Source organism: Danio rerio, chromosome 5 (genome assembly GCF_049306965.1).
Source record: "Danio rerio strain Tuebingen ecotype United States chromosome 5, GRCz12tu, whole genome shotgun sequence".
Classification (NCBI taxonomy): domain Eukaryota; kingdom Metazoa; phylum Chordata; class Actinopteri; order Cypriniformes; family Danionidae; genus Danio; species Danio rerio.
The window spans coordinates 31,213,823-31,241,458 of NC_133180.1; the positions used below are offsets into that span (position 1 = coordinate 31,213,823).

The 27,636-nt window shown below is 35.4% G+C and overlaps 4 protein-coding genes across 11 annotated transcripts; 2 read left to right on the forward strand and 2 right to left on the reverse strand.

Annotated features, from left to right (window-relative positions):
* The first annotated feature begins 185 nt into the window (after positions 1–185).
* Positions 186–10,426, forward strand: hinfp (histone H4 transcription factor). Of its 7 annotated transcripts, none has more exons than XR_012405835.1 (11): positions 186–221; positions 618–832; positions 3,052–3,281; positions 3,666–3,765; positions 5,403–5,555; positions 5,720–5,797; positions 5,934–6,064; positions 6,181–6,319; positions 7,478–7,602; positions 8,705–8,915; positions 8,986–10,426. XR_012405835.1 is itself a non-coding variant. In XM_068221133.2 (11 exons), exons 2-11 carry the CDS (start codon positions 670–672, stop codon positions 8,992–8,994), a joined length of 1,329 nt encoding a protein of 442 aa, XP_068077234.1. In that variant the 5' UTR covers positions 186–549; positions 618–669; the 3' UTR covers positions 8,995–10,426. The 7 variants fall into 7 exon arrangements, 5 of the variants coding, with proteins under 5 accessions (XP_068077234.1, XP_068077233.1, XP_068077232.1 ...); XR_012405836.1 differs by having other exon boundaries at positions 186–549; positions 8,986–10,284; XM_068221133.2 differs by having other exon boundaries at positions 186–549; positions 5,934–6,054.
* A 210-nt stretch (positions 10,427–10,636) lies between these two features.
* si:ch211-117m20.4 lies at positions 10,637–25,625 on the forward strand. Of its 2 annotated transcripts, XM_073952271.1 has the most exons (6): positions 10,637–11,612; positions 11,737–11,898; positions 12,007–12,174; positions 15,834–16,037; positions 16,134–16,152; positions 24,088–25,625. In XM_073952271.1, coding segments are annotated over exons 1-6 (669 nt in total). In that variant the 5' UTR covers positions 10,637–11,497; the 3' UTR covers positions 24,089–25,625. The 2 variants fall into 2 exon arrangements, with proteins under 2 accessions (XP_073808372.1, XP_694967.3); XM_689875.10 differs by lacking the exon at positions 24,088–25,625 and having other exon boundaries at positions 16,134–18,522.
* tcnbb (transcobalamin beta b) lies at positions 18,152–19,371 on the reverse strand. Its single transcript, NM_001252649.1, is given in 4 exon segments — positions 18,152–18,403; positions 18,526–18,659; positions 18,867–19,020; positions 19,250–19,371. Coding segments are annotated over 4 exon segments (432 nt in total). The 5' UTR covers positions 19,329–19,371; the 3' UTR covers positions 18,152–18,338.
* tcnba (transcobalamin beta a) lies at positions 21,647–24,220 on the reverse strand. Its single transcript, NM_001128735.3, has 4 exons — positions 24,117–24,220; positions 23,209–23,350; positions 21,950–22,083; positions 21,647–21,784 (listed from the first exon to the last, which is right to left on the reverse strand). The coding sequence occupies exons 1-4, from the start codon at positions 24,193–24,195 to the stop codon at positions 21,711–21,713; spliced, it is 429 nt and encodes a 142-aa protein (NP_001122207.1). The 5' UTR covers positions 24,196–24,220; the 3' UTR covers positions 21,647–21,710.
* Positions 25,626–27,636: the final 2,011 nt, after the last annotated feature.

Below are 27,636 nucleotides of genomic sequence, written 5' to 3' on the forward strand. Positions count from 1 at the left end.
TTTGAGCGCTGTGAGACATTCATTTCTAGCCAGTGAACGCATTGTGCAATCCGGAACACTTGAAAGAATTTAGATGTTGGAGGGAACGATTATCATGACGTACAGCAAAGCTGCAATTTGATTGGCTTAGATTTGAACGCAACGCCGCAAAGATGATTTCTGATTGGTTTCTTTAATTTCTGGGCAAAAAAGTGAGGAAATGTTTCAAGTAATTGTTAAAGGTGAGTTATTTCTCAATACTTTTAAGCACCTGTAACTGCTCGCGCCCACAATAATAGTCTTGAAAGAAAACACATTCGTTTATTATAACCCGAAACTAACAAAAATGCTTCAACCAGCAAAACGAAGGCAGAATGTTAACTTGCCCTTTTTGTTGTGCTAAGCAGCTATGCACCATGCTAGCTTAACAACTCTGACTATGGTTTCATAAACCTGTTTGTGCTTTCGATGTTTAATAAGCTTTCATGTAATGGATGTAATCGTTTTGGTGGAGTTCGTGTGCTGAAAATCGCTGTGTGTTGTTATTCAATACAAACAAACTGACACTTGGCTTGAGCTGCGGTGTGCAGAATTTAACAGTCATATTAGGTCTCACATGTGACGTTTCTGTTATTCAGAGGACTGGAGGACCACACGTTGTGCTTTATATTCAGTTTTATATGCTGTATAATGCCCCCGTCAGCCAAACGAGGCCTGCGCAGAGAGGAGCTGCAGATGGAGCTCGTCTGTGAATGGGGCTCGTGTCAGGAGACGTTTGACAGGATGCAGGACTTCTGCCAGCATGTGGAGAAACACTATAAAGTCACCGTGGACAACAAGACAGACTTTCCAGGTGCGTTAAACATGTGGAAGGGCCAGGGGTCAAGATACGTCAATGAAATGTATTTAACCTGTATTTAGCTATTCACTTATTATCCTGGTTAAAGTATATATTTTACCCCCAAAAGAAAAAAAAAATCTGTCATCACTTATTCAACAACATGCTGTTCCAGATCTTTTTTTTTCTACTGAGATCGCTGAAAACAAATGTTTTTTTTGTGGGAGGAGATAACACGTTTATATAACATTTTAATCTTACACCGAAATGAGAACAAAAGAAGCAATTAAACCAACAAAATAAGATAGCAATACCTGCTGTGACAAGTTCCAGTTAGTCATGTTACAACGTTTGTTTGTTTTTTATTTATCTGTTAGGAAAATGAACCATAAGGAATGGAAAGTGCCAGTATTAGTATTAGTGAGTATAGCAGAGATGCAAAAGTAGGGCCCACAGGCAAAAGTTGGCATATGGTAACCTTTGAATTGGCCTGCCATGCCATGTAAAAAGAGAGGGAGAGAGCGATGGAGAGGTGGTTGGGGCGAATTTTTGGGGCTGTTTTTGACAGAGATTGTCTTTTCAAATTTAACGTAGCTTTTTGCTTCTTCATTTTATTGCTGAGCTACCAAAAAGCCAAATGAAATTAAATGATTGGATTAAATGTTGTAGATGAATCAGACTTTTAAAATGTACATACGGTCACTTGACAGATAGAGGACAATGCACAAGATATCTGTGAGCAAATTAAGGTAAACGCAGGAGCAGCTTGACTAGTGTATTCTACATTTAACCCCATTGTCTTATAAATGGGATTGTTTATGTTTTTACTTTAATGAGTTCATTATAAAATGTTAAAAAATGATTCTGCATTAGTTAATATGATTTAAAGCAATGTTTCTAGTTATTTTTAAATATTACCAAATAAATTAGCATATTACCCTTAGCAAATAGAATATATACGGTTTGGTGGGTATTTGGCCCACAGCCCTCAATCATCTTGGCCCTTGGGTTTTTGACCCTTTATAGGAAAAAGTTTGGGCACCACTGGAGAATAGCATTGAAAAATGATGCATCTTTGGTCATATGGACCACTTTTTATGGTTTTCATGGATATTTTATATTGTGTTTTTATAACCTTTTTTAAGTTTGCTATTAGTCACCATTTATTGTCAGAAAATGGAAAAGGCCAAAGTCAGGCATTGTTCAAAATATCTCTGTCATAAAGCTGTCATAATATTCTCTAGTCTCTTTTTATTGTCATCTGAAACATGAAATATATATTTTTAATAAAGTTTGAAAAAATTTTGTTCATTTGTAAAATATGCATCACAATAAAAAAACTAAATAATAAAATAACATTATTAAAAAAAAAACTAATTATAAAATGCATTGCAAAGTACATAACAGAATTACTTCAGTTGAAACTAAAATGAAAGCTGAATAAAAAAACTTTAAGAATTTTTTTTAAGAATTTACAATTCTCAACTAAATAATACTATAGAAAGTCTAGTTAAAAGATTATGATCAAAGTTTTAGTTACAAGAATGGGTTACACTATTTTACACTCTTCTTGTTACAGTGAAACTAACTATATTTTTTTACTGAATAATGATTAACTACATGTACTCACTATATGGTTACTGCTTGTATTTATGAATAATAAACTGTTATTACTTTAATATCTATTTTGGGTGGCGCAGTGGGTAGCGCTGTCACCTCACAGCAAGAAGGTCGCTGATTCGAGCCCAGGCTGGGTCAGTTGGCATTTCTGTTTGGAGTTTGCATGCTTTCCCTGTGTTTGTTTAGGTTTCCTTCTGGTGCTCTAGTTTCCCCCGCAAGTCCAAAGATATGCGGTACTGTTGAATTGAGGAAGGTGTAAATGAGAGTGTATGGGTGTTTCCCAGTGACTGCTTGCAGCTGGAAGGGCATCTGCTGCATAAAACGTATGCTGGATAAGTTGGTGGTTCATTCCGCTGTGGTGACCCCAGATCAATAAAGGAACTAAGTCAAAATGAAAATTAATTAATTAATATTATTATTATAAAAAAAATTTATTTCACTCGGGGGCAGTCGTCTAGTCACTGGCACACATTTATCCACTGTTTGTCTGTCTGTATCAATGTTACATCATCAGAGGATTGTTTCTGAGTGTTGAGCATCTCAGCTCAAGTTTTCTGGCAGTCACTGGCTCTGCTGGCAATAATCATAGCTTGGCTTGCCTGCCTGTCTTTCAGAAGAGGAGCATAACTGTCTGTGGCGAGACTGTGGCTTCTGCTCAGTGGAAGGAGATGAAGAGTTTCTCAGACACATATTCTTCCATTGCTACCACACCAAGTTGAAGCAATGGGGTCTTGCTATACTCAAGAGCCACAGCGACATGGGTGCCTGCTCCGTCGGCCTCCACAACCGCAACATCGTTCCTGAGGTCCAAGAGAACTTCCTCTGCCTATGGGAGCACTGTGAGGTACAAAAACAATAAGAAGTCTTTAATTTAGTTAAATTCAAGTTTGTTTGTATAGCGCTTTTCACAGGAGTTATTGTTTCAAAGCAGCTTTACAAAAGGTGTACATTATGCATTACAAATATGGGTTATTAGTTACCATAACTGTATTAGTTACTAATATCTTTATTTAATTAACTAGTAACTAATAGCTTTTAGCAGTTCTACTTATTATATATAAACATAGTTAACCTGCAGATATATAGTATACAGATGATGCCTATGTTTACATTTTATTATTCAAGTTTATTAAGCGGGAAGGTTGTTATTCTGCTGTTGGGTGTATTGGGCTTGTCAGTTATGTAGTTAGAAATTAAGTCCTTAACTAATAAGTGTGTTTGTATTCAGATGTCAATGGATAATCCCGAGTGGTTCTACAGGCATGTGGAGATGCACGCCCAATGTCTAGAGGCCAACGAAGAGAATGTGTTATTTTGTGGCTGGAAAGGTAATAAATGAGTATTGTTATTTAAATGTTTTGCAGAACATTAACATGTTTCACTCAGAGGTTCTTAAGTTTTTTTTTAAGAGGGTTGAGATTAATTCTTTATATTGTTTTTAAACATCATTACTTGCATTTTCTACCTGATTGAAGAGATTTAAAGGGCTATGAACCCCCCCTGTCTCACCAGGGTGTTTTCACAACTCTAGTTTGAATAAAGTCAGGAAAGTGGGTGAGTCCAGCTTTGTTTAGGTGGGAGTGTCGAGTGGCGAAAGCGGGAAGGGTTTGCATGAAAAGGGAAGTTTCAACAGGTGCAGGGAGATTGACAGTAATGACGTTTACATGGACATCAGAAATCAAATTATTTGCCTTAATGTGAATAAGACAATAATATGATTAAGGTGTTTACATGAGTTGGTTTTTGAATGCTCCTTTCGTGATTCGGTTTTACATGTTATAGCACATAATTCAATTAACGTCATTGCCATCACCGTGCTATCCACATTTTCTTTGGAGATTTGTGTAATTTCGGATGTTTTATTCTCAATTTGTCAACTTTAATTGCAGTTCGGCACTTTCATTCAGGAACATGTCATGCATGCCCCCCGTGACAAACGAGATATTGGATGCGAGGAGCTGCTGGAAGAGTGTTGTTTTAATGGAATTTTTGATACTGCATGCCGTATGAGAGAATAAAACCCTCCCTATTTGTCGGTTACTTAGATGCACTCAGTAGGTGCAGAGAATAGTCAGACAGCTGTGTGTGTGTGTATAGACTATCCTGTCACAAAATGCAATGAAAATCCTACACTACTGAAATAGTTTGATTAAGGTATTTACATGTTTGCATTCGAAGAGCAGCATTTCCAGCAGATCTTTCAGTCCATAATATTGTGGAAATAGTAAATGTAAACTATCACTACAATATATCTTTAAAAACTGAAAGAGTACTGCTGACAATACTAACTAATTTTGCCATCTGAATAAACATAAATGAAGAGCACTGATCAAACACTTACCAAAACTGTAGAGACAGGACAATCAACATCAACTGAAACTGTGTATTTAAAAAAAAAAAAAAGACCAGTGGCATTTCACCTTTTCCAGATGCAAAAAGCTCTCTGGTAAAAAATGTTCCTTACAAACATATTCACACTGATTGGTTCGAACCAAGTCTTTCTCTTGAATTAATGATGAAAACTTGTCATGTTGTACCCGCTGGTACAGACATTCAATCTCTACGCTGGATTTTACACAAGGTTCTATTGACTGTGACGTAGCTTTAAAATTTCTTTTTAAACCAGAAGAACAAATTTGCTCGAAATAACACAATAACAACAAATTTTCACTTTTTTTTTTCATATATATGTGTCCTAATATTGTTTTTAGCAGCATGGGACGCATATATGACTGTCAACATCTAAAAAAAATGTGTTTCTGAGTTTTATGGTATTATGATTACTGCTCTAAAATAAGTTCTTTTTAAATGTCTGGCTAAAAAACAACAACAGTTTCCCCCATTTAACACAATATATCTTTTTTCATGAAACATTTGAACTATTTTAGAACTGTAAACATGTCACGCTAAATAATTCAAATTGTTTCACTTTGTTTGAGAAAAAAATCTTTCTTTTCAAATTTAGACTGCGAGGCCTCTTTCAAGGGCAGGTTTAAGCTGCGGGAGCACATGCGCAGTCACACACAGGAAAAGCTGGTTGCGTGTCCCACCTGCGGAGGAATGTTCGCCAACAACACAAAATTCTTTGATCACATTCGACGGCAAACCTCCATAGAAGGTGATAGTTGTTCATGTGCAGCTCATGCAATAACAGGGAATCTGTAAAATGTCTTCTATTGAATCATTTCATTAAACGTGCATAATAATATAAATAAATAAATAAGCCATTAAACTTCTTAGTGCAATCTATAACAACCGTTTGGTTTTGTGTGTATTTCGTAGGTCAAAGATTTCAATGTTCGCACTGCTCTAAACGTTTCGCCACTGAGAGGCTGCTGCGAGACCACATGAGGAATCATGGTATGGGTCTTTATGTGTGGTAATTATCATCAAGTTGTACTTTATTCTACTGTATTAGACCTCATAGACCTTTATCACTTAATATAGCATGACCTGGACATTCTAATGATGTTTTTCCCTGTTCTCTTGATTAAAGTCAACCATTATAAATGTCCACTATGCGAAATGACCTGTCCATCGCCGTCCTCGTTGAGAAACCACATCAAGTTTCGTCATTCCAACGAGAAGCCTTACAGCTGTGACTACTGCGAGTACAGGTGCGCACAGGTCATTACTTTTGACAATGACTCATCATTTCTGGATATTTTAAATACTGTGCCCTGTCATGTAAGACCGGTTTGCAAAGAATGATGTGTCATTTTGTTTGTTCTTGCTGTTCCCAGCTGTAAAAACCTGATAGACTTGAGGAAGCATTTAGACACACATAGCAGTGAGCCAGCATATCGTTGTGATTTCCCTGATTGTGACTACTCCACCCGCTCCTTTTACTCCATCAAGAACCACTACAAACGTGCTCATGAGGTGAGCAGGTCTAAATAATGCCCTATAATAAGTCAATAACAAACAGATGATAACATGGTAAAGTAACATCATTTGTGATAAAGCAGAAAATAGTTGGGTGTACAGCTTCGGAGGAACTTTTTAAGTTTTACCATGAATATGCTGTTTTTAGTTTTTGTCATGAGTCTAAGTTTGCTAATATAGCAATAAAAACAATCAAAACTGATTATAAATATTACCTTTATGTCTAGGGCTTACACGCATATTAAAGAGATCAACCAAGAGTCCAACCAAAATGGAAAATTCTGTCATCAATGACTCTCCTTTTACTTGTTTCAAACATTTATGAGATTTTTTTTCTTCCATTGAACACAAAAGAATATACTTTGAATGAAACTGTATCCATTAACTTCTATAGTATTTATTTTTTCTACTATGTAAGTCAATGGTTACATGTTTTCAGCTTTCCTTTGTGTGCAACAGTTTTTATTTCATACACCATATGATTTGGAGTCATATGGTGTAAAGAGTGCTGAAAATAAAACCAATACATTTAAGTTTAGAATTAATAGGAAAGTTTATTTATGTTTGTTTATTTTTTTAACAAACAAATGTATTAAATATATGTGTACATCTGTGTTATTTTACAAAGTGATTCATTAAGAATAAAACAGCAGGTTTTAAAGCCTGCAATTTAAGTATTAATCATTAGCAGGAAAGATAAGCTCTAATGTTTGATCCAAGTCATTAATGTGGTGATAAATTTTAGTCATTAATGTGGTGATAAAAATAAAAGGTGGAAAACTCGTGTGAAAGGATGTAAGCACTCTGCATCTACATCACTTTTACATAATTACAGTTGTACTGTAATCATCTCATCATTTGCATTCAGCTCATGATCAAATCCAAGCACAAGTGTTTACAAAAGATACACTTGAATCCACATTATAATCGGGTAGAACTGAAAATTCTGCATCTCTGTTAATCACTAATTAGATCACTGAAAACATGGGTTTATCTAGTGGAAACAAGGCCAAATCATGTTTGTAACATGATACATGTATTTTTTTATCACTTTTAACCTAATGTGCCCTCGATTAATGTGTTAATATTATTATATATATATATTTTTTTTTTTCCAAAATAAATAGAATGTTTTTTATGCTGTTTTGTCTTTAGGGAGACTACACTCCCCGCTATAAGTGTCATGTTTGTGAGCAGTGTTTCACCCGAGGGAATAACCTCACAGCCCACTTACGCAAGAGACATCAGTTCAAATGGCCTTCAGGACATCCCAGGTTCAGGTATGAAGACTTCCAACTTCCTTGTTCTCTTATCTTCTATTGTCTGATCATCACCGTCTCGCGTTCCAGCTCATTCTGGCCTGGCCACCACTTTAGTAGCAAAACACTCAATGCTATTGTTAACGCTTTTGTTAGTTTTATGTCTTTATATGTTTTTTTAGGGCATGTGTATCTTACTTTAAGTAGATTTTTCCCTACTGATTTCCTTTCGGTTTCTAAAAGAAGGATGTTTATTTAGATTTGAATGAAGTAAGAAGCGCTACTGTTGTTAATCTAAGGGTAATTTAATATAGCCATTTCTACTTTAATGTATTATAAAATCTAACTTCCTCTTGTAATGGAAATCTAGTGATCATTGGTTATTATTACTAGTATTAATGGACCCTTTTCACTTTTCACATTTCTGGGTTTCTCAGCAGCAGTAGTCGTCATAATTGTGTAAACCTAGAGCGTAGAAAATTGGAGAATACAACAAATATTTTTTTTAATTCCTATTTGCTTAAATAATAAAAGAAAAACTTTATAATGGTGTTATCAAGACTTTTAGAGGAAATAGAAATAATGTGAGACTGAAAATGTCATGCAGCCAGAAGAGAAAACAACATCAAAGTGACTGTCCTGCCCATACATTCTCTCACTGCATTTTAGCAGTAAGAAGCTATGGATTATTGAGCTGAACCTTCACTTCAAAATTAAATCGCAAATTACAATCGCAATCGCATTATTTGTCAAATAAATCGCAATTAGATATTTTCTTTAAACGGCACAGCCCTATTGTAGACCCTCCCTCTGACAAGAAATCAGCAAAGTTGTACAAAGAGACATGTGAATGTGGCTACCTTGCCTACTTCTGATCTGATCAACAAAAACACATCATAAAGGTCTCGTAAAGTGTTTCGAAATGTGCATTTTTTATTATTATATGTTAAAAATAATCTTAGCTAAAAAATGTAGAGAGGGCGGGACATGGAGTAGCTCCTCCCAGTAAAAAAAAAAAGTGTTTTAAAAAAAAAAAATGCATATATTATAATTTAATTTTTTCTTACGGGATATTTAAATACCAATTAGTAGTGAACATGGCCTAAGATCTCTCTCCATTCAGGTATAAAGAGCATGAAGATGGGTTCATGCGTCTGCAGCTGATCCGCTATGAGAGTGTGGAGCTCACGGAGCAGCTGATTCGGGAGCGTCAGGGGGATGGGGACGGCAGCGAGTCCAGCCAGCAGAATGTCCATCCTGGTGAGGAGCTAGAGGAGACCCCAGAGCCCTTCAGTGCCATTACAGAAGCAAAATCAAGGAAGGATGAAACGGAGGTCTGTAGGACACAGGATAATTCAGAAAGTGTGTTTTTGGTTTTAACTGCTGGCACCTCTTCACAAGCAGACTCTATAAGAGAGGGCTCAGTGATGCTGCAGCTGCAGGACACTGCCCAACAGCTGGGCATGGAGGTGGTTTAACTGCACCTGGAACTCAAGATGTCAACAGAGAGGGACGTCAGGACATTACAGTTAAATCTGTGACACGACTTACTGTACTTATGAGGCAAACAGGGGACCAATGCTGGAATAGTGTGTGTTTGAGGAAGCTTTCATCTTCAAGCACATTGAACACAGCACTGGACAGAACATGTAAAGCTCTGAGAAGGTGATTAAAGGAATAGTTTATTCCAAAATGAAAAATTCTACCATAGTTTCTGACCATTAGGTTGTTCCAGTTCATTGCTTTTATTGTGCTGAACACAATAGATAATAATCAAACAGATCTCACCATCCATTTACTGCTATATAATTAGAAAAATAAATACTATGGGAGTAAATGGGTGTTTCTTTGACACTCTTCCAAATAACTTCCTTTGTGTTCACAAGTAAACAAGATAAATGCATGCAGGATTGGAACTACCTGAGAGTAAGTAGACTATGATAGAATTAAATTTTTATCCATTTAAAGGGATAGTTTGTTCAAAATCATTTTCTCACTCACGTTTCAAACCATATTATTTAGTCTTTTGTGAAGCACAAATGAGCTGTCTTTTCCATTCAGTGAAAATTAATGGTAATTTAGACTGCCATCTTTCAAACACAACATAAAGCACAATTAAAGATAATACAGATAAAATACAAATGAATTGTATGCTAATGCAAGTATTTGTGTTTTACCGTTTTGGAAGAATAAACCAGTTTCCTTGAACGGGAAAACCCACCATAAAGGTCACGTTGTGATTGTGTTTCACGGAAGAAGGAAAATAAAGGGTTGAAATACTTAATATGGGGTGATTAAATGACAATTTTCATTTTGGGCCTAACTATCCCTTTACATGTGAGAAAAAGGAAAGGTGAATGGAAATGTTTAATCCTGCTGAACAGCTTAATCACCTTTCTTTAGCTCTGCAGGTTCAGTCTCAATGTGAAGATTTCAGGATGGATCTCTGTGGAGAACTCTTTATTGTGTATAGTTTTATACAGTACATGGTGAATTGCTTGTTGTGAAGTTGTACTGGAAGTGCTTTTGATCTTTAAACTGACCACCATGCCTGTTTAATTTATTTTTCAGCTTTATATCGAGGTCAGTTTTTTTGCGGTTTGTATTTTTGAAGGAAAGCACATTATGGTGGATGATTCCAGTTCCTAGCACTTTTTATTGAATTAAAAGTAATGTTCCTTTAACATTTTACTGCCTCTAAAATAGTTTTGGCTACTTTCTATATTGTTAAACTTTTTCATTGTATATGCTATTGAGTACTAAGTCTAATAGGGAACCAAAAATTCACTGACGATACTACATGACCAAATTTCATTTGAAATAAACAAAGGCAGATATTTCAGTACACTTTTTGTCCCTTTTTTGTTTACATGTTTTGTTTACCTTGCTGTTCAAAGGTTTGGGGTTAATAAGAAAATAATTTTGTTTATTTATCTATCATAATTATAATAGTCATTGAATGTTTTGAGCTTCACAGTCACTGAAGAATAAACGATTTTGTTTATAACTTTCTATGAACCCTAGAAAATGTATTACGCTTTCTACAACAACAAGAAAAAAAAGTAGCAGATGTTTCTGACATTGATATTAGTATACTAAATATTTATTTACCTCCAAGTCAGCATATAAGAATGAAATCTGAAGAGTGATGTGGAGTAAAGACTGCTGAAACATTCAATTTAAAAAAGTTCAATTTAAAATATACCATTAATAGGATTTTCTTTTTAAACAAATAAATGTAGCCTTGGTGTGCTTTTAAGACTTCTTCTCTTTTACAGGCTCTAAACATTTAATCTGTAGTAAATATTTGTGTATGATTGTGGTAATTACTGGTCCTGTGTGTGTCTGCAGGATTGCTTTCGTGTTAGTCTTGTGTGTTTGAATCTCTCTGGACAGGAGTCAGCAGGTGTGTTGTGCTGGGTTAGGCAGAAGTTTATGCATTACTGCAGCAGTCAGAGGTCAGTGTTTGAGCGCTTTTCACAAATCTATATCCTTACAGTAATTACACGCACTGCAGATCCCAAGCACACCACACACTCTGCCTATCGGGAAACAAATCAGACAAAAAGTAACTGTTAAATGCGAGAAACATGAAATTTACAATCAGGACAACTGAAAGTTTAGCTAAACTAATTCGGACTTCACATGGCTCTCTTCCTTTCTCTATAATCTGTTTCTCTCTGCTGTGCTGGTGTGTTTAAAAGATTAGTTTGCGTTAAAGGCTTACTGTAAGCTACGATGCAACACTTCCCCTTTCTTTCCATCTGTCTCGCTCTGCAAGAAAACAGGTGCTTTGAAACTCCCACTGAACAATATATTCTTCATAGTGATATCTGAAACAATCAGAATCAGGGATTAAACTGAATAGATATTAACCTTTTCTGCAAACGAGAAAGATTTTTCCAGGCAATCCACCATGAAACTAGGAGTTTTCCTGTTGCTGCTTTTGGATTTTTTGCAACATGTCTTTGCACAACTTCCTATAACTGCATTTACTGAAAGATCGCTTGTGGAGGAAGGCCAAGGAAGTGGTAAGATGATGAATATCTAAACTAAGCTGCTATCAAATTGAAAAAGATAAATAGGCTATAGTACATTGAAAATTGGTAGAGGATGCATGGATTTGAGCTCCTGAGATTGCTCTGTGCTCCTCAGGTCTGTTAGAAGTGGAACAGGAGGATGAACTGGCGGACACTTACTGGTCTGGGACAGCCCCGATCTGCTTTGGAGGGTGTAAAGGCAGACATATGGAGCTGAAGAGGGACAACTGTGGAGATTCAGACTGCTGCTGGGTGGGATACAAATCCCTCTGTAGAGGTACTTTGTTTTAATATATTTTTTGTTGCTATCATTATAGACATTTTTCCCGTACAGACCATGTTATGAGTATTGGTATGCTTTAATATGCTGTTTTTATTGCCCTAGTGAATTGTGGGAAGCCTGATGTTGACTTTAATGGGATTGTTTATGGGAGTGATTGGTGGGTCGGATCTGTGGTGCGTTACGACTGCCGGCCTGGATTCGTTTTGGTGGGAGATCCTGCTCGAGCCTGCCAGTCTAATGGAAAATGGACGCCTAAACCATCCTGCCTAAGTAAGTCCTTTTTTGGCCGAATGTCGCACACAAATAAAGGAAAGTGCAGGGAACAGGAAAATGCTGATGAATGCGACTATGGATTTGTCTCAAGTGTTGTATTTTAGCAATTCTGTGTACACTTACCAGCCACTTTATTAGGTACACTTGTCTAACTGCTCGTTAACACATATTTCTAATCAGCCAATCTCATGACAGCAACTCAATGCATTTAGGCATGTAGACATGGTCAAGATGATCTGCTGCATTTCAATATGAGCATCAGAATGTGGAAGGAAGGGGATTTAAGTGACTTTGAATGTGGCATGTTTGTTGGCACCAGATGGGCTGGTCTGAGTATTTCAGAAACTGCTGATCTACTGGGATTTTCACACACAACCATCTCTATGGTTACAGCGAATGGTTAGAAAAAGAGAAAATATCCAGTGAGTGGCTCTTCTGTGAGTGCAAATGCCTTGTTGATGTCAGAGGATAATGGCCAGCCTGGTTCGAGCTGATGGAAAGGCAACAGTAACTCAAATAACCACTCGTTACAACCGAGGTATGCAGAAGAGCATCTCTGAATGCACAGCACATTGAACCTTGCGGCGAATGGGCTACAGCAGCAGCAGACCACACCAGGTGCCACTCCTGTCAGTTAAGAACAGGAATCTGAGGGTACAATTCACACAGGCTCACCAAAATTGGGAAATAGATGATTGGAAAACATTGCTTGTTCTGATGAGTCTCAATTTCTGCTGTGATATTCAGATGGTAGAGTCAGAATTTGGTGTCAACAACATGAAAGCATGGATCCATCCTTCCTTGTATCAACTGTTCAGGCTGGTGGTGGTGGTGTAATGATGTGGGGGATATATTCTTGCCACACTTTGGGCCCATTAGTACCAATTGAGCATCGTGTCAACACCACAGCCTACCTGAGTATTGTTGCTGACCATGTTCATCCCTTTATGACCACAGTGTACTCATCTTCTGATGGCTGCTTTCAGCAGGATAACGCACCATCTCATAAAGCATGAATCTTCTCAGACTGGTTTCTTGAACATGAGTTCACTGTACTTAAATGGCCTTCACAGTCAACAGATCTCAATCCAATAGAGCACCTTTGGGATGTGGTGGAACTTGAGATTTGCATCATGGATGTGCACTTGTGCAGCCGACAAATCTGCAGCAAGTGCATGATGCTATCTTGTCTATATGGACCAAATCTCTGAAAAATATTTCCAGTACCTTGTTGAATCTCTGCCACGAAGAATTAAGGCAGTTCTGAAGGCAAAAAGGAGTCCAACCCGGTATTAATGAGTTGTACCTAATAAAAGGGACGGTGAGTGTATGAGTAATTCAACACTAGCTAAAGTCAGTATGAGAGGTCGTAACAAAAAAAATCACTTAGAATGACCACACACTGTACTGCCAGAACATTATTTGTTAAAATATCGATCCACTTTTTTTTGAAAATAGGCTTATTTTACAATTCCCCCAGAGTTAAATAGTTCAGTTTTACCTTTTTTAAATCCCATTCAGCTGATCTCTGGGTCTAGCGGGTGCACTTTTAGCTTAGCTTAGCATAAATCTAGCTAGCAGCACTGCATAATATGATTGCGTTTGCTGAAATGCACTGGAATGAAAGTACAGTTTTTAACCAAAGTTCTTCGGCCTAGAAAATAGCAAGTTGTCATTTTCCGTCAGTTTTAGTACATGATGTAACTACAGAGGAGTCAAGCTATAAACAGGAAAATATCCAAATTCTTTTGGCCATGTTTAAATGAGGTGCTAATGGTCTAATTTGATTCAATGACCACTGCTAAGCCAAGCTAAAAGTGCTCCTCTTAGACCCAGAGATACTTGAATGGACCAAAAATGGTAAAACAAATCATTAACTCTAGGTGACTTGTAAAATGTGCCTTTAAATTCACATTTCCTATAAAGCAGGGGTATCAAACTCTGGAGTTTGGAGGGCCGCTGACTGGCACAGTTTAGGTCCAGCGCTGCTCCAACTTACTTACCTGGTATCAAACAAGCCTGAAGGACTTAATTAGTTTATTTGGCTGTGTTTAATTATGGTTGAAACTAAACTGTGCAGAGCTGCGGCGTTTGACACCTGTGCTATAAAGTGTCTGTGTAATGCTGTTTTAAAGATGGACCATTTTGTTTTGGAGGATTTTTACAAAAGGTTTATTGTACATTCATCCAAAGTCACTATTTTAAAAATTTTCTATCTAAAATTAATCATTGATAAATCCCGACCTTTTTCTGGTCAAATGTTATTTTGGTATTTTGTGATTTGTTTATGCTCAAACCATGTTTGGTGTAATAAAATTACATTACCATACTTTGATTTCAGTTCTCGACGATCTGTATATTGCACTTTATTTGACTTCATACCTAATAAGTCAAGAACAGCTAGAGATGGAGTTGGGAATCATGGACGGAGGCTAAGGAACTGCCAGTGTGCTTGTAAAAAACTTTCATACATCCAATAAAAAAATTATTGTAATGGTTCACTTCTAAATTTTATAACTTGACCCAATAAAAAATAAATAATTTGCCTTAAACAATATTTTCTATCTCCAAGAGAACAATTTTAAACAACCTGGTACAAAGCATATTTGTCTTGTTGAAGAAAGTCAATTAATTTAAATTCTCTTTATGTTAAAACAAGAAGATAAAGATTTAATCAAAACAACATTTCCCATAAAATGTTCATTCATCCAATTAAAAAAAAATTATGGTAATGGTTTCACATCTAAATTTGATAAATAATTTGCCTTAATTTATATTTTTTAAAGTACAATGCATAATGTAATGATTCCTGTACATGGGGAAACTGGAGCTACTATAAACCAACTAAACTGTTTACTTAATCTAAATAGCTAGCACGGTTCTAGCATTTATTGCGCTTAACATCACGTTAGCAAGGAGAAGACTTGTCCAATCAATAGAAAACAACGTGTTTAAATGTTACAAATGCTGCACAGTTTGTTCTTTTCCAGTATGAGACCTTCTTTTAAATGTGTTTTCAGGTGGTATTAGCCAGAAGGCAGTGCATGTAGGATGAAGTTCTGACAACTAGATATTATTGCTAATGAGAAGTGTATTCATCATGCATTAAGTTCTTGTTCATCTTCTGCTAGTCCTAATATTAAAACAAATGTCTAGAGGACAAAATCTGGGTTATGATGGACACTCGTCGTTCTTGGGGCCATCGAAAGGCAGCTGTGTACTATTTAAAGTTCAGCTCTTCTTTTACATTCACTTAGGCCAGAGGTGAACTGGTCCACAACTGAGCTTGATTTCTCACAAGATTATTTTCTCCCTATTTCTGTCACCTGATGGAGTTTGGGTTTATAGTCACTGTTGCTTTTCCCCTGCTTAGGGTTTTTGGAGCTGCCTTGCATTTGATCCTGAAACAGTGACATTGGTATTGAACTAATCTGATTCAACATCAATCCTGACTTTCATGGCACTGCTTATTGCTGATCTGAACTTGTTTCAAACTGATGATTTTCACACTGTCCCTGTTTATCAATTTAACTATTTGGTCTTTTTATATTTGCACAACTGCTTTGACACAATCTTGCATGAAATGCTGTGGAAATAAAGATGGCTTGAGTTACATTTCCTCATTCTTGTCATTCTGTTGCTGTATGTGACAATAGGAGTGTGTCATCGAGGTCGGGTTGAAATCAACGAGAAGGACATTGATGGGACATGTTCATCCACCTGTCCTGATGCCAAGAGCTACGCAGTCCCTCTAAACCACAAATGCAGTCGCATTGAGAACTGCAGGACTAAGGAATCAGGCTGGAAGCGCTGGTTTACACGCTGCAACTACTGCGACTGTGACTGCTTCACTCCCTGCAGTGAGTGTTTGTCATTTAAACTGCAGCTATAGTTAAAACATATTGACTAATGCAGCAGTAACAAACAACAATCAATGTTTGTGTTCTTTCTTTCAGGTCTACAGGAGAGAAGATGGTGAACCTGTTTTTATTATTCTACTCAATGAAGTTATTAGCATGTTAATTACCCCCTTGTTGGCTTGTAGGACAAAAATGACCCGGACAACAGTTTAACAGCAGAAAAAAAACTTAAAACAGTTGAACTTTTTCTAAAATGACCCCAACATTAGAAAAAATGAATCATTTTCTATTTTCATATTTTCATGAGGGCTGTACACATTTAGGTCACAACGGCTGTCCTTTGATCTATTTGATACGATGTGCACCATTAAAAACTACTGGCACACTTCAACACACACACACTTTCCCAAACTCACACACAAGAAGAATCTGCTGCTTTAACCTTTATAAATACTGTAAAAACGTTAAATATTTTATACATATACAGGTACATTTAGCATTAGAAAATATACCCTTCACCATGAGTGGTTCTCTCTGATTAAACAGGGATGAAATATTTAACAAGCATTAGTAAATCCATTTGAACCAGTTTGTGGACTCATGGTTGTGCTGGTCTATAAAGGAGGTGTGTTGTTGGTGCGTTGCTATTTGGAATAACTGAAAAAGACCACGCCATTGACCAACTGAAAGCTGATCTAAAGTCTAGTGCAGGGCATTTTAGTTATGTGCCTGTGTAGGTCTAAACACTTACACATTGCTTAATACACACAGGATGTACAGCAATACACAAAAATCTTTACATATGAAAATATTAAATTAAAATTAAATTTAATTTAATGTAATTAAATTAAAATGTTACGAAAAAAATATTTTTTGACATAATATAAAAACTACGACATCTATGCCTTTATGTCGGGGGGCTTTTCTTTTGTTTATTCATGACAATTTGCTTTTGTATATTGTTATTATTATTATTAGCAGTATGATTTATTATATGCATATTTATATTTGTTTCCATTTCATTCGTTTTGGGGACTTATGTGTCACTATATGGGGCATGAGAATAGGACATGTGTTTGGATATGTTTTTGAACACACTTCGTTAATATTGCTCATTTATTACTTTGCTGGAAATTAGATCTGAGTTTAGAAATAGTTTTGAAGCAAATCTTTGCGCTTAACAAACTAAATTAATTATGTAGGCTAATGGATGTCTTCAGTGGAGTGAGTTTCCACAGTTTCCATACTCCACAAAAGTAAAGGAGTAAAGAGCAAAAGTAAACAAAAAAGTAAAGAGGCCCAATGGAGGAGGCTTGTTCTTTATTCTTGTGCTGCAAAGAGTCTGTTTAACTGTTTTCTTGCTAGTGAAGCATTCAGTTTATCCACTTACAAATGTAAATAGCAAATGCACCATGGTGCGATGCAACTGACTCTTAAAGGGGATGTGAGATGAGACTCTGATTGGTTTAATGCATGTTATGCTCAAAACACACCCATAACTCATTAAGAGAATAAGCACAACCCTGTTAAACCATGCACCGAGGCGCAGAGTGTATTTTTCATCCTTAAAATAGCAAAAGTGGATATGGACACACTAGACTTTGGCCAAAATCGTTAAAATAGAGCCCTCACTGTTTCTTAATGCAATATAGATTTGAGGATTGAAATTAAATTCAGCTGCTTTATTTGAAAGGTGTTGTGAAAGCAGATAATTTCTGACTCAAAAGGTGAATTCTAAGACATTAGGAGGGTTTAGGAAATTACTTGATTAATCATTTTTGAATGTACAACATACAATCACAACACTGAATCTTAAGGCATTAAGATTCTGAATATCATTTAGACACAACATATAGTTTTATTTTGGAGATATGTTTCAAATCTTTGTTAATCATTGAGTACAAAACAAAAGCCCAGATATTCAGTCTAGATGTTGCAGTTTTCATCTCAGTTTTATGTGTTTTCATGTGTTTCTGTAAAGAGATGGACTTGTAATCTTATTACTCTCTGAGCATAAGTCTAGTGAAGAGGAAACTCTGTGAGCGTTAGTGATAATGTGCGCTATTTAGCTGGATCTAGTTAGTCATAGTTGTGGAAAAACCAGAAGAATCATGTTTAATCCTAACTGTGCTTTTATTGGAGTATTACAATGCTGGAGATACAATTAAATACATTACTTTGTAACTTGATTATTGCAGTTATCTATTTTATTGATTAATTGGTTCATTTATATCTAAATCAAAGGGGTTTCATTTGCAACCATGAATTCGATAGCGAAACGAAATTCGGCAACAGAAGTGGTTAGGCCCAGGTGGTGAAATTCATAATGAAATTCTCATTCCTCTCGGGTTGGTAGCAGCCAATTCCTGCAAAAGATTGAGGAGGATATTTTGTTCAGTTATATTTTGTGTTGTGTGTTTAAAGCATGTGTTTTTTGTTGTAAATAAGATGACGCGGCACAGATACTATATTAAACTCATACACTTACCCACGTTCAGTCGGGTTGTTTTCCTTTCTCTTTTAGACAGAAGCTCCCAGTAGGTTTTGTTCTCCGTAGATCCAGCCAGTCCATTCACACTCTCCAGAAATATGCCATAGCTTTTGCTGATGCTGTATGTGAAACTAATAGAAATAAATGTAGCAGAATTAATACAAGCATAAAATAATCACTGCTGTCTATAATAGTCTGATTAAAAAAGCTTGTGAGATCAGATGTATGAAAACAGCCTTCCCATAATCTCCTTCACTCATGATTTTGTTTGTTCTAAGTATACATTATCGCATGTGAAGTGCATTAAACTACAATGTTTGTTGAAATTTGTGCCGTACTTCAGCTGATTGCTGTCCTGCAGTTGATTTAAGACCCCAAATATCGGCATTCCCTTTGGTGCAGTGACAGGGTAGGTGTTCAACTCATTAGCAAATTTATTAGTGACCACCACATTAATGGACACCTGACCTGGCACCCCTCCATGTTGCTCTCCTGTTGATCCAGAAGCAAAAATGAGAAAGGCCATTTAGAAAAAAATGCAGTCAATATCAGTTACTTCAACCAATACTACTGTAACGGATTTCACTATTTACTTGAGTTTGTGCATAGCAATCATCTCAACAACAATACCGAACTTAACAAATGATACTCAGGACTTTAACCTAAAGTGACTAAAATTCAGTCACATTCATAAGATATCATGTTTTAGAGGAAAGCTCACCTGAGTGGCCTCCTTTACCCAGCCCTGGGAAAGGCAACAAAGCTGCGAAGCACAAAAGAGTAATCGCTGTCAGAGTCATCTTACCAGTCCTCCCAGTGCTTCTGAATGTTTAGAACAGCCGCAGAAGCTCTTTATATATTGTTTGCGAGCCAATTTTTCAAATCACGTCATTTTTGAGAAATTCAGGGAGTGGCTCACTGAAAAAAACAAGTAAACATTACAAACAAGGAAATGTAGAAATGGTGTCAAGTGAAAAACAACAATTTGACTGTCCCTATGCCTTGTGCAAGTCAAATGCTGAGTCATGCCTCGCTGTTAAAACATTCCAGTTTCATCAAAGATTATGCAATAATTATGATTGCGCTGATCCTTTGTTTTTGTTTCCCATAAACTTGCTGACAACTGATTTGAAATACTACTTAAATTTTGCTCTGAATTTGGTAATGTTATTAGATTTGAATAATATACAGTTGAAGTCAGAATTATTAGCCCCCCTGAATTATTAGCCCTCCTGTTTATTTTTTTCCCCAATTTCTGTTTAATGGAGAGAAGATTTTTTTTTCAACACATTTCTAAACATAATAAATTTAATAACTCATCTCTAATAACTGATTTATTTTATCTTTGCTATGATGATGGTAAATAATATTCATTCATTCATTTTCTTGTCTGCTTAGTCTCTTTATTATTAATCCGGGCTTGCCACAGCACAATTAACCGCCAACTTATTCAGCACGTTTTTACGCAGCAGTTGCCCTTCCAGCCACAACCCATCTCTGGGAAAAATAAATAATATTTGACTAGATATTTTTTAAGACACTTCTATACAGCTTAAAGTGACATTTAAAGGCTTAACTGGGTTAACTAGACAGGTTAGGGTAATTAGGCAAGTTATTGTATAACGTTGGTTTGTTTTGTAGACTACCAAAAAATATATATATATTAAAGGGGCTAATAATTTTTACCTTAACATGTTTTTTTTTTTTTTAACTAAAACTGCTATTATTATAGTCGAAGTAAAACAAATGAGACTTTCTCCAGAAGAAAATAAATTATCAGATATATTGTGAAAATTTCCTTCCTCTGTTAAACATCATTTGGCAAATATTTAAAAAAAAAAACTAATTCAAAGGGGGTTTGCTCATTCTAATTGCAGCTTTACATATTAATGTTTCAGTACTGCTTATAATGTATTTTGCCAGCAAAAGAAATACAATATATTTAGAATAATTGCAAAAAATATAAAGAAAAACTTTAAATAGAACCAAATGTATACCAATTATAATAAAAGTGTTTCAGAGCTCAGCATCTGTAGAAATTTATTCCATATTCCATTCCATATTTTACTAGTTTTTTTTTTTTCTTGGTAGTTATTAGTATCACCATTTCAGTGATTTTTCAGAACCTGGAAGTCAGATTTCGGTAAAATTTTGTAAAATTCCATGATAACTTTTCCAGACCAGTACTTTGATATATCACAACTGTAAAGTATAATCTACTTTACACTGCGCTTTGTCAAGGTCTTATACACACTTTATTGACATTGGTGGTTTAATGAACCATTACATGCCACAAAATGTACTTTGTTGCATGAAAAGGTGTTTTGGGTTATTTATTATTTTATACAAAGAATTTTTTTAAGGAACTGTTCACTTTAGGGTGTCCAAAATTTTTCTTCTGTGGCACCACTGTGGAAACTCTTTTTTTTTTTTTTTTTTTTACCTTTTATTTAACAGTGTATGCAAAAAAAGAAAAAAAGGAAAAGCTGCCAGTATGTCTGTTCTCATATTTAAGAAATAACCATATTTATATAGATGAATGGGTGAGGCTAATGGATTCGATTACAAATTATAGCCACCCTGAACTTGCTTTGTGGTATTTATTTAATGTTGAGAAAAAAAACTGCATGTAAATAATTATTTTCGTCAATAATATGTTCTTGTAAATATCGTTCATGTCAAAAGGATCAAAACCCTGTAGCTTTCATTTTTACCTTGAATCTGCAGTCAATGCCTTGTTTAAGTACAAAATATGTAGTCTGAAGCACGTAGCAAGTGTTCTGCAAATATTTTTCCATCCACCCAGTGCAAAGACGTCACATGCAATCTGAGCGCTGTATATAAATCACTGACTTCAAAAAGCTCAGTAGTCTGGAATGCTGATGTTTGTTTCTTTTAACTGTGTTTAGTACAGAGAGGAACTCTAATCTTGTTGTTCTTTGAGCATACAGTGAAGAGGTAACCGTGAGTGTGCGAGTTAAATAAATAAACCTGAATAAAGATCTATTTATTTAATCAAACAGAGATTTGATTCAGATCTGTCAGTTTATATTTATTAGTGCTGTATTACTTCGACACAATGAAATGAGTTTATTTATTCAGTTAAACTTGTTGATTACATGACTGAAACAAGATGTGGTGTTAATTCAGCAGTAACTTTTAAAACTACAAATTCAATTCATTCATTTCTTTGTGGCCCAAGTGGTGAACCTCAGGATCAAATTCTCATCCCTCTGAACTTGGTAGCAGCCGATTCCTGCAAAAGATTAATGCAGTTGAGAGCGTAATTAATATTTACAATAGAGATAATTGTATTTTGTACAATCTAATACTAATTAAATCTAGAAATGCAATTACTCAAATCACATATACTGCTTCATAATTATACAGTAATATTATGCTACTGTCTTCAATCACTTACCCACTTCCAGCCGGGTCACGACTCCGCTTTTCTCAGACAAAAGCTCCCAGTATGTCTGATCCTCATCAGATCCAGCCAGTCCGTTCACGCTCTCCAGATATATGCCGAAGGTATGGTGAATAGTGTAACTGAATCTGTTGGTAAAACAGAAACGAAGGTAGCAGAATTAGCACAGAATTGACTTAGTACTTTTACAATGGTCTAATGAGAGTCAGGTCTGTCTATAAAAACATCTGACTAGCAGTGATGTATTACTAATTGTTTATTACAGAACTACTTTCATCACTTACTCTTGTTTTTCCTGTAAACCACCCGGCAGTTATAAGTGCCAAATTTTCCCTTAACCGTATTCAGTAGGTAAAGTTTATCTAAAAATTAATTTTGAGAGGAGCACGTGCTTATGATTGACCACAGCTGGTCCTGCATTATCTAACACATGATTCACCAATCAGATGATTCCCAACTCACTATAAATGAACAGAGTTTCTTTCTTTAGTTATCTCCGCCTTGAAGAATCCCCCTTCCAGCCCTACTCCTCTACCTTTCCCTTTATCGGGTGGCACAGCGGCCCAGTGGTTGGCACTGTTGCCTTACAGCAAGAACGTCACAAATCCTGTTCAAAGGATTCAAATCCTTAACAGGCCAGTTGTCGTTTCTGTGTGGAGTTTACATGCTCTCCATGTGCTCGTGTGGGTTTTCCCTGTGTTTTCCAGTTTCCTCCCACAGTCCAAAAAAATGTGTCATGAGTGATTTGATCTAAATTAGCACTAAAGTCAAGCTCTTAACCAGCAGTATATCTCTTTATAGCAATTTATAATCTGTCATTAGTCCTAAGGGGGGAGTTCATGAGTTCTACCTGAGCTCAAACTCCTCTCTCGCCCTGCAGACGGGAGGGAGCCCTGGTCTCGAGGATCTTTTGAGCTCTGGGCTCTCTCCTAGGACAGCATGCCAAACTTGCTTTATAATCAATCGTCAGCCAGTGTGAACTCTTGAACTGACTTTAATTATCTGAATCATCACAACCAGCTAATCTGGTACATTATTCTATACTACATTTACATTACTATGTACACTGTGAAAAGTGAACCATCAGATCAGCTTATAAAATAAGTAATAATAATAATAAAAACTTTTACAATTGAAAAATTACAGTTTCAAATTAATTTATTACTGTTTTCTGTAATTAATTAAGTTGAAGAAACTTAGTTCTTTTAAGTAGCAAATTGAAGCAGAATGTTTATGAAAAATGTATAGAATACTTGAAGTCTGCATTGGATTCCATCAGTTGATTTAGCACTCCAAACATCAGGCCTTCCTGGATCACAGTGGTAGAGTAGGAGAGTTGCTCATTGGTGAAATCATTAACTATTGTCACTTTAACGGGTATCTCTTCCAGCTTGCCTATTCGGGAGAGAAAATAATACTCAAAAAATGTCCTGAAAAAAATAGTAATATAGAATGTTTGTAGTTCTGCTTAGTGGTAATGAAGTTGTTCCTCGCCACAGTCGCCACTGGCTTGCTTTGTTTGAGACTTGATGGATTTGCTCTTCAGTTTTTGGACTTCAGCAGTTAAATTTAAACCACATTGATCTAAACTAAACCGAACTTCAACTCTTCAAACTGGACTGAAACAGTTTCATATTACTAGAACTTCTTTGTTAAGCTGCTTTGACACAATCTACATTGTGAAAGCTCTATAGAAATCAACAAAAAAATAATTGAATTAATCTATAATGCAATCTGTTTTTGTATGCATTATTACACTGTAAAAATGCTGGGTTTCACACAATATCATTTTATTTTATTATCATTTTAAATAGCTGGGGTGCCAGATTTAACGAAAATATAAATTTTAGGAAGCTTCTGTATTTTAATATCCATTATTTTACGGTAATTTCTGTAATTTAACGGCCATTATTTGATGGGGTTTTTTTTTTATATCCGGCACCCAGGCAGATTTTTTATTTTTTTTAATTAGTTTTACAGATTTTTTTTTAGGTTGAACAAACAGCAAGTGTCGTGAGTTGAGTGTAGTGTCTCAATAAAACTCAACATCTCAACATAATGAATGTTTTACTTTAAATATATGTGGTAAAAAAAGATTTAAAATCTGTAATATTTCTCCTCATTTCATGCAGATATCACAGCAAAAAAAATAAAAACTCACCTGAGTCCGCAGGCAGTCCCAGAGCTGGGAAACACAGCAAAGCCGTGAAGCACAAAAGACTGATCGCTGTCAGAGCCATTCTACTAGTCGGGGTTTCTGAATGTCTCTAAAGACCTCACACTCTATTTATATTCTGGGTTTTCTTTGTATGCCAATTTCCAGATCATAAATTATCAGTTTTATTGTAAGTCTTATCTCCTGGTAAGGAGTGGTCCGCCAAAGGTTTTGGCAGGGATTAATTGATATTCCTGTTCATTGATGGACAGTTCTGGGAACTGTTTTGAGGACAAACTTTGATAACATTGTAAGTGGTAATTGTTTGGAGGCCAAGTCAATATTCTGTCTTGGGTGTTGTGAAATATGACATGTCAAATATGCTGTACAGTGTAAGGGGTGAGGATCATGTGCTGATATTATCATTTAATGACCTCTTTCAACTCTTAAAAGTTTTTGTAATTTTTTATTAACGAACATTAATTATTAACCACCATAAGCGACATGGGTACTATTGCCATCTTTTCTGTCCTGTGACAAGAAAGTACATTTTTCAGAAGTCAGAATGTCATTACAGTATCAGTTTATTTTATACAAATTTGGCCACTTTTTTTTTTTTTGTAAATCACTTGAAACACCAACAGATAATCCACATGCCTTTTAACTTTGTTCTTCTCAATAATAAGGACTGTTTTTAATTGTTTAATTGATGTAAAACATTCAACTGCTCAGGCCCTACAGGTGGACTGTGGGGGAAACCGGAGCACCCTGAGGAAAACCCACAAGAAAACAGGAAGAACATGCCAACTGGTCCAGTTGGACTTGAACCAGCGACTTACTTGCTGTGAGGCAACAGTGCTAACCACTGAGCCACTGCCTGCCTGATTCCTTCTTGATTTATTGTCAAATTTGTCATTTGTCGACGTTATCCCTTTGTATCACTGTAAAAAATGTCTGTAGTTTTCACTGTAAAAGACTGTAAAAGAATGAAGGTAAAAAAACTGTAAATTATGAAACATGAAATTTCAGGTAAGTTAACAGTTAAATACTGTTAATATAAATACTTAAAAACTTTGTACTCTTTACAACATTGTATTGCTAAAATTACATTATTTTACCATAACAACCCTTAAAACAATGGTAAAATTCAAAGAAACGCTAAAAAGTAAGCCACCATTTTTTACAGATGTATACTGTTAAAATCCTTTTTTTTCTTGTTTATTTTAAACAGTAAATCACAATGTTATGGTCTAAAGGAATATGTGTGTATTTATATGGAAGTGTTTAATAATTTAATTGCATGATTGTTCCTTTTTTAACATTATTTTGATTTTGATTATTATTATTGCATATTATTATTATTATTATCAAGGGCTCCTTTAATTTCAATTTATATTGAATTTAATTTGTGATGTTTCAAAGGTATTGACTTCATTTTTGCCTGTTGGTCATACTAATAGTACATGTTGCATTCTCTTAATATTATATGTGCAAAAATATATATTTCTCAGTCTTTATTTTTATGGCTTTTACAGTTCTCTTAATAATACCGTAAACTGAAAAACATTTTTACCATATTTTTAACAGTATTCTGGCAACCGCTGCCAGTTTTTTTACATGAATTTTACTGTCCTCTTTATTATGTTGTAAACTGAAAAACATCTCTACCGTATTTTTACGTTTTCTGGCAACCAGCTGCCATTTTTTACCGTAAATTTGACAGGATTTTTTTTTTACAGTATATCTTTAATTTACCTTTTGCATAGTTATTTTCTATAAAATATAATTTAAAACTGAAATGATCATTTCTTATTTTTAGTTAAAAAGACAAAACACTTTATTGATAAAGATTTTAGAAGTAAAAACTAAGAATTTCTTTATGCAATGTTTTTGTGTCTCTTCATTCACTCTGTTTAAGCTAAAAAAAGATTGAAAAGACTGCAACCAGGGGCAAAAGTTAAGGTATGGCTGCAAGGTAAGCAAATGTGCCCTCTTCATCCCTATAACATCAAGTTAGCCTGAAGCAGAAGTGAATGTGAAAACGAGCATCTCCCGACAGCGTCCGCGTGTTTGTGTGTGTGAGTTTGTGTGCTCGGCTCGCCATGCACGGATGATGTAGGGCGTCGTTTGAACGCGAGTTACCCCGACGGTTTCACCGAGAATAACCCGAGCACTGCAGCATCAGCACCAGCAGCAGCCGATGCGCAGGTGCCGCCTTTAAAGAGACCGCGCTCTCAATTCACCAGTGCTGCTGCTGGATTGGTTGTAATTTCCCTTTGTTTTACTTTCCATCATCTCCATCCCCATCCGTTCCTTTGCTTTCCTCCCCAATCTCATAGGCAATGGGTTCTAAAAATAGATTCGACTTACGTTTTCCTCCTCCTGCCCTATTAAAAAAAGAAAACAACCCTGTTGCTGGCGAATTACGAAAAACAAAAGTCTTGAGAATTATATGCTCGAAAAATCTAATCATTTATATGGCACATATGGAGATCTCAGAGCTCGCCATATTTGCACCTGGCTGACTTTTCCTGATTCAGAGGAAAAGTGAGATCCCCACCTGTCCAGAGATCGTAAGATGGCAGCTGGCCAACTCTGTTCTCTCCTTCCTGCAGAGGGGTCTCTGTAATGTAAACCACCTCACAACCAACCAATGGTGAGTGAGTGGCACGTGCTTCTGCCATCACAAATAAACAACGCTTAAAAAATTTAGTTTTTTGAAAGACAGTTGCGTTCATAAAACAGAAATCAGTAGATGCACTAGAATAAATAAACAGCATTTTTTATTATTAATTTTTGGCTTTATCATAAAAAATTATTAAGCTGGTATTATATTTCTTATTACTGATATTATATTATATTATATTATATTATATTATATTATATTATATTATATTTCATTATATTATATTATGTCTATGCCTATATTATGTCTATATTATATTAGTCTATATTATATTTGTTATATTATATTATATTATATTATATTATGTATATGCCTATATTATGTCTATATTATATTAGTCTATATTATATTATATTTGTTATATTATATTATATTATATTATATTATTCTATTATATTATATTAGTCATTATTATATTATATTAAGCAATTAATATCCTATACTGTCCTGTACAAACTACAGCTACTAAAGTCAGAAGATGGTGAGTTTTAAAAGATAAATAAATAAAAAAGATAGAAAATAAAGTGGAAAAGAAGTCGTGTTTCATAAGTAGACAGAACGAGAAAAATATGTTAATGATGGAATGTCATTATTATTCTTTTTATTATTTGTGTCATAATTAAAAAATTATGTTATTATAGCATTATTTTGTTGTCATGATGTGTTTGTTCTGCATGTGTTAACTACAAAATTTTGTGCTTATATTAGCCTATTTCCAATGACAATTACCAAAACGCCTGTAACAATATAACTAGATTTAATCTGCAAAGTTCTAGAAATTATGACTGTTAATTTGCTAATTAACTCTGCAGGATTTTGCTGTTGTTTTCGAAGCTCAAT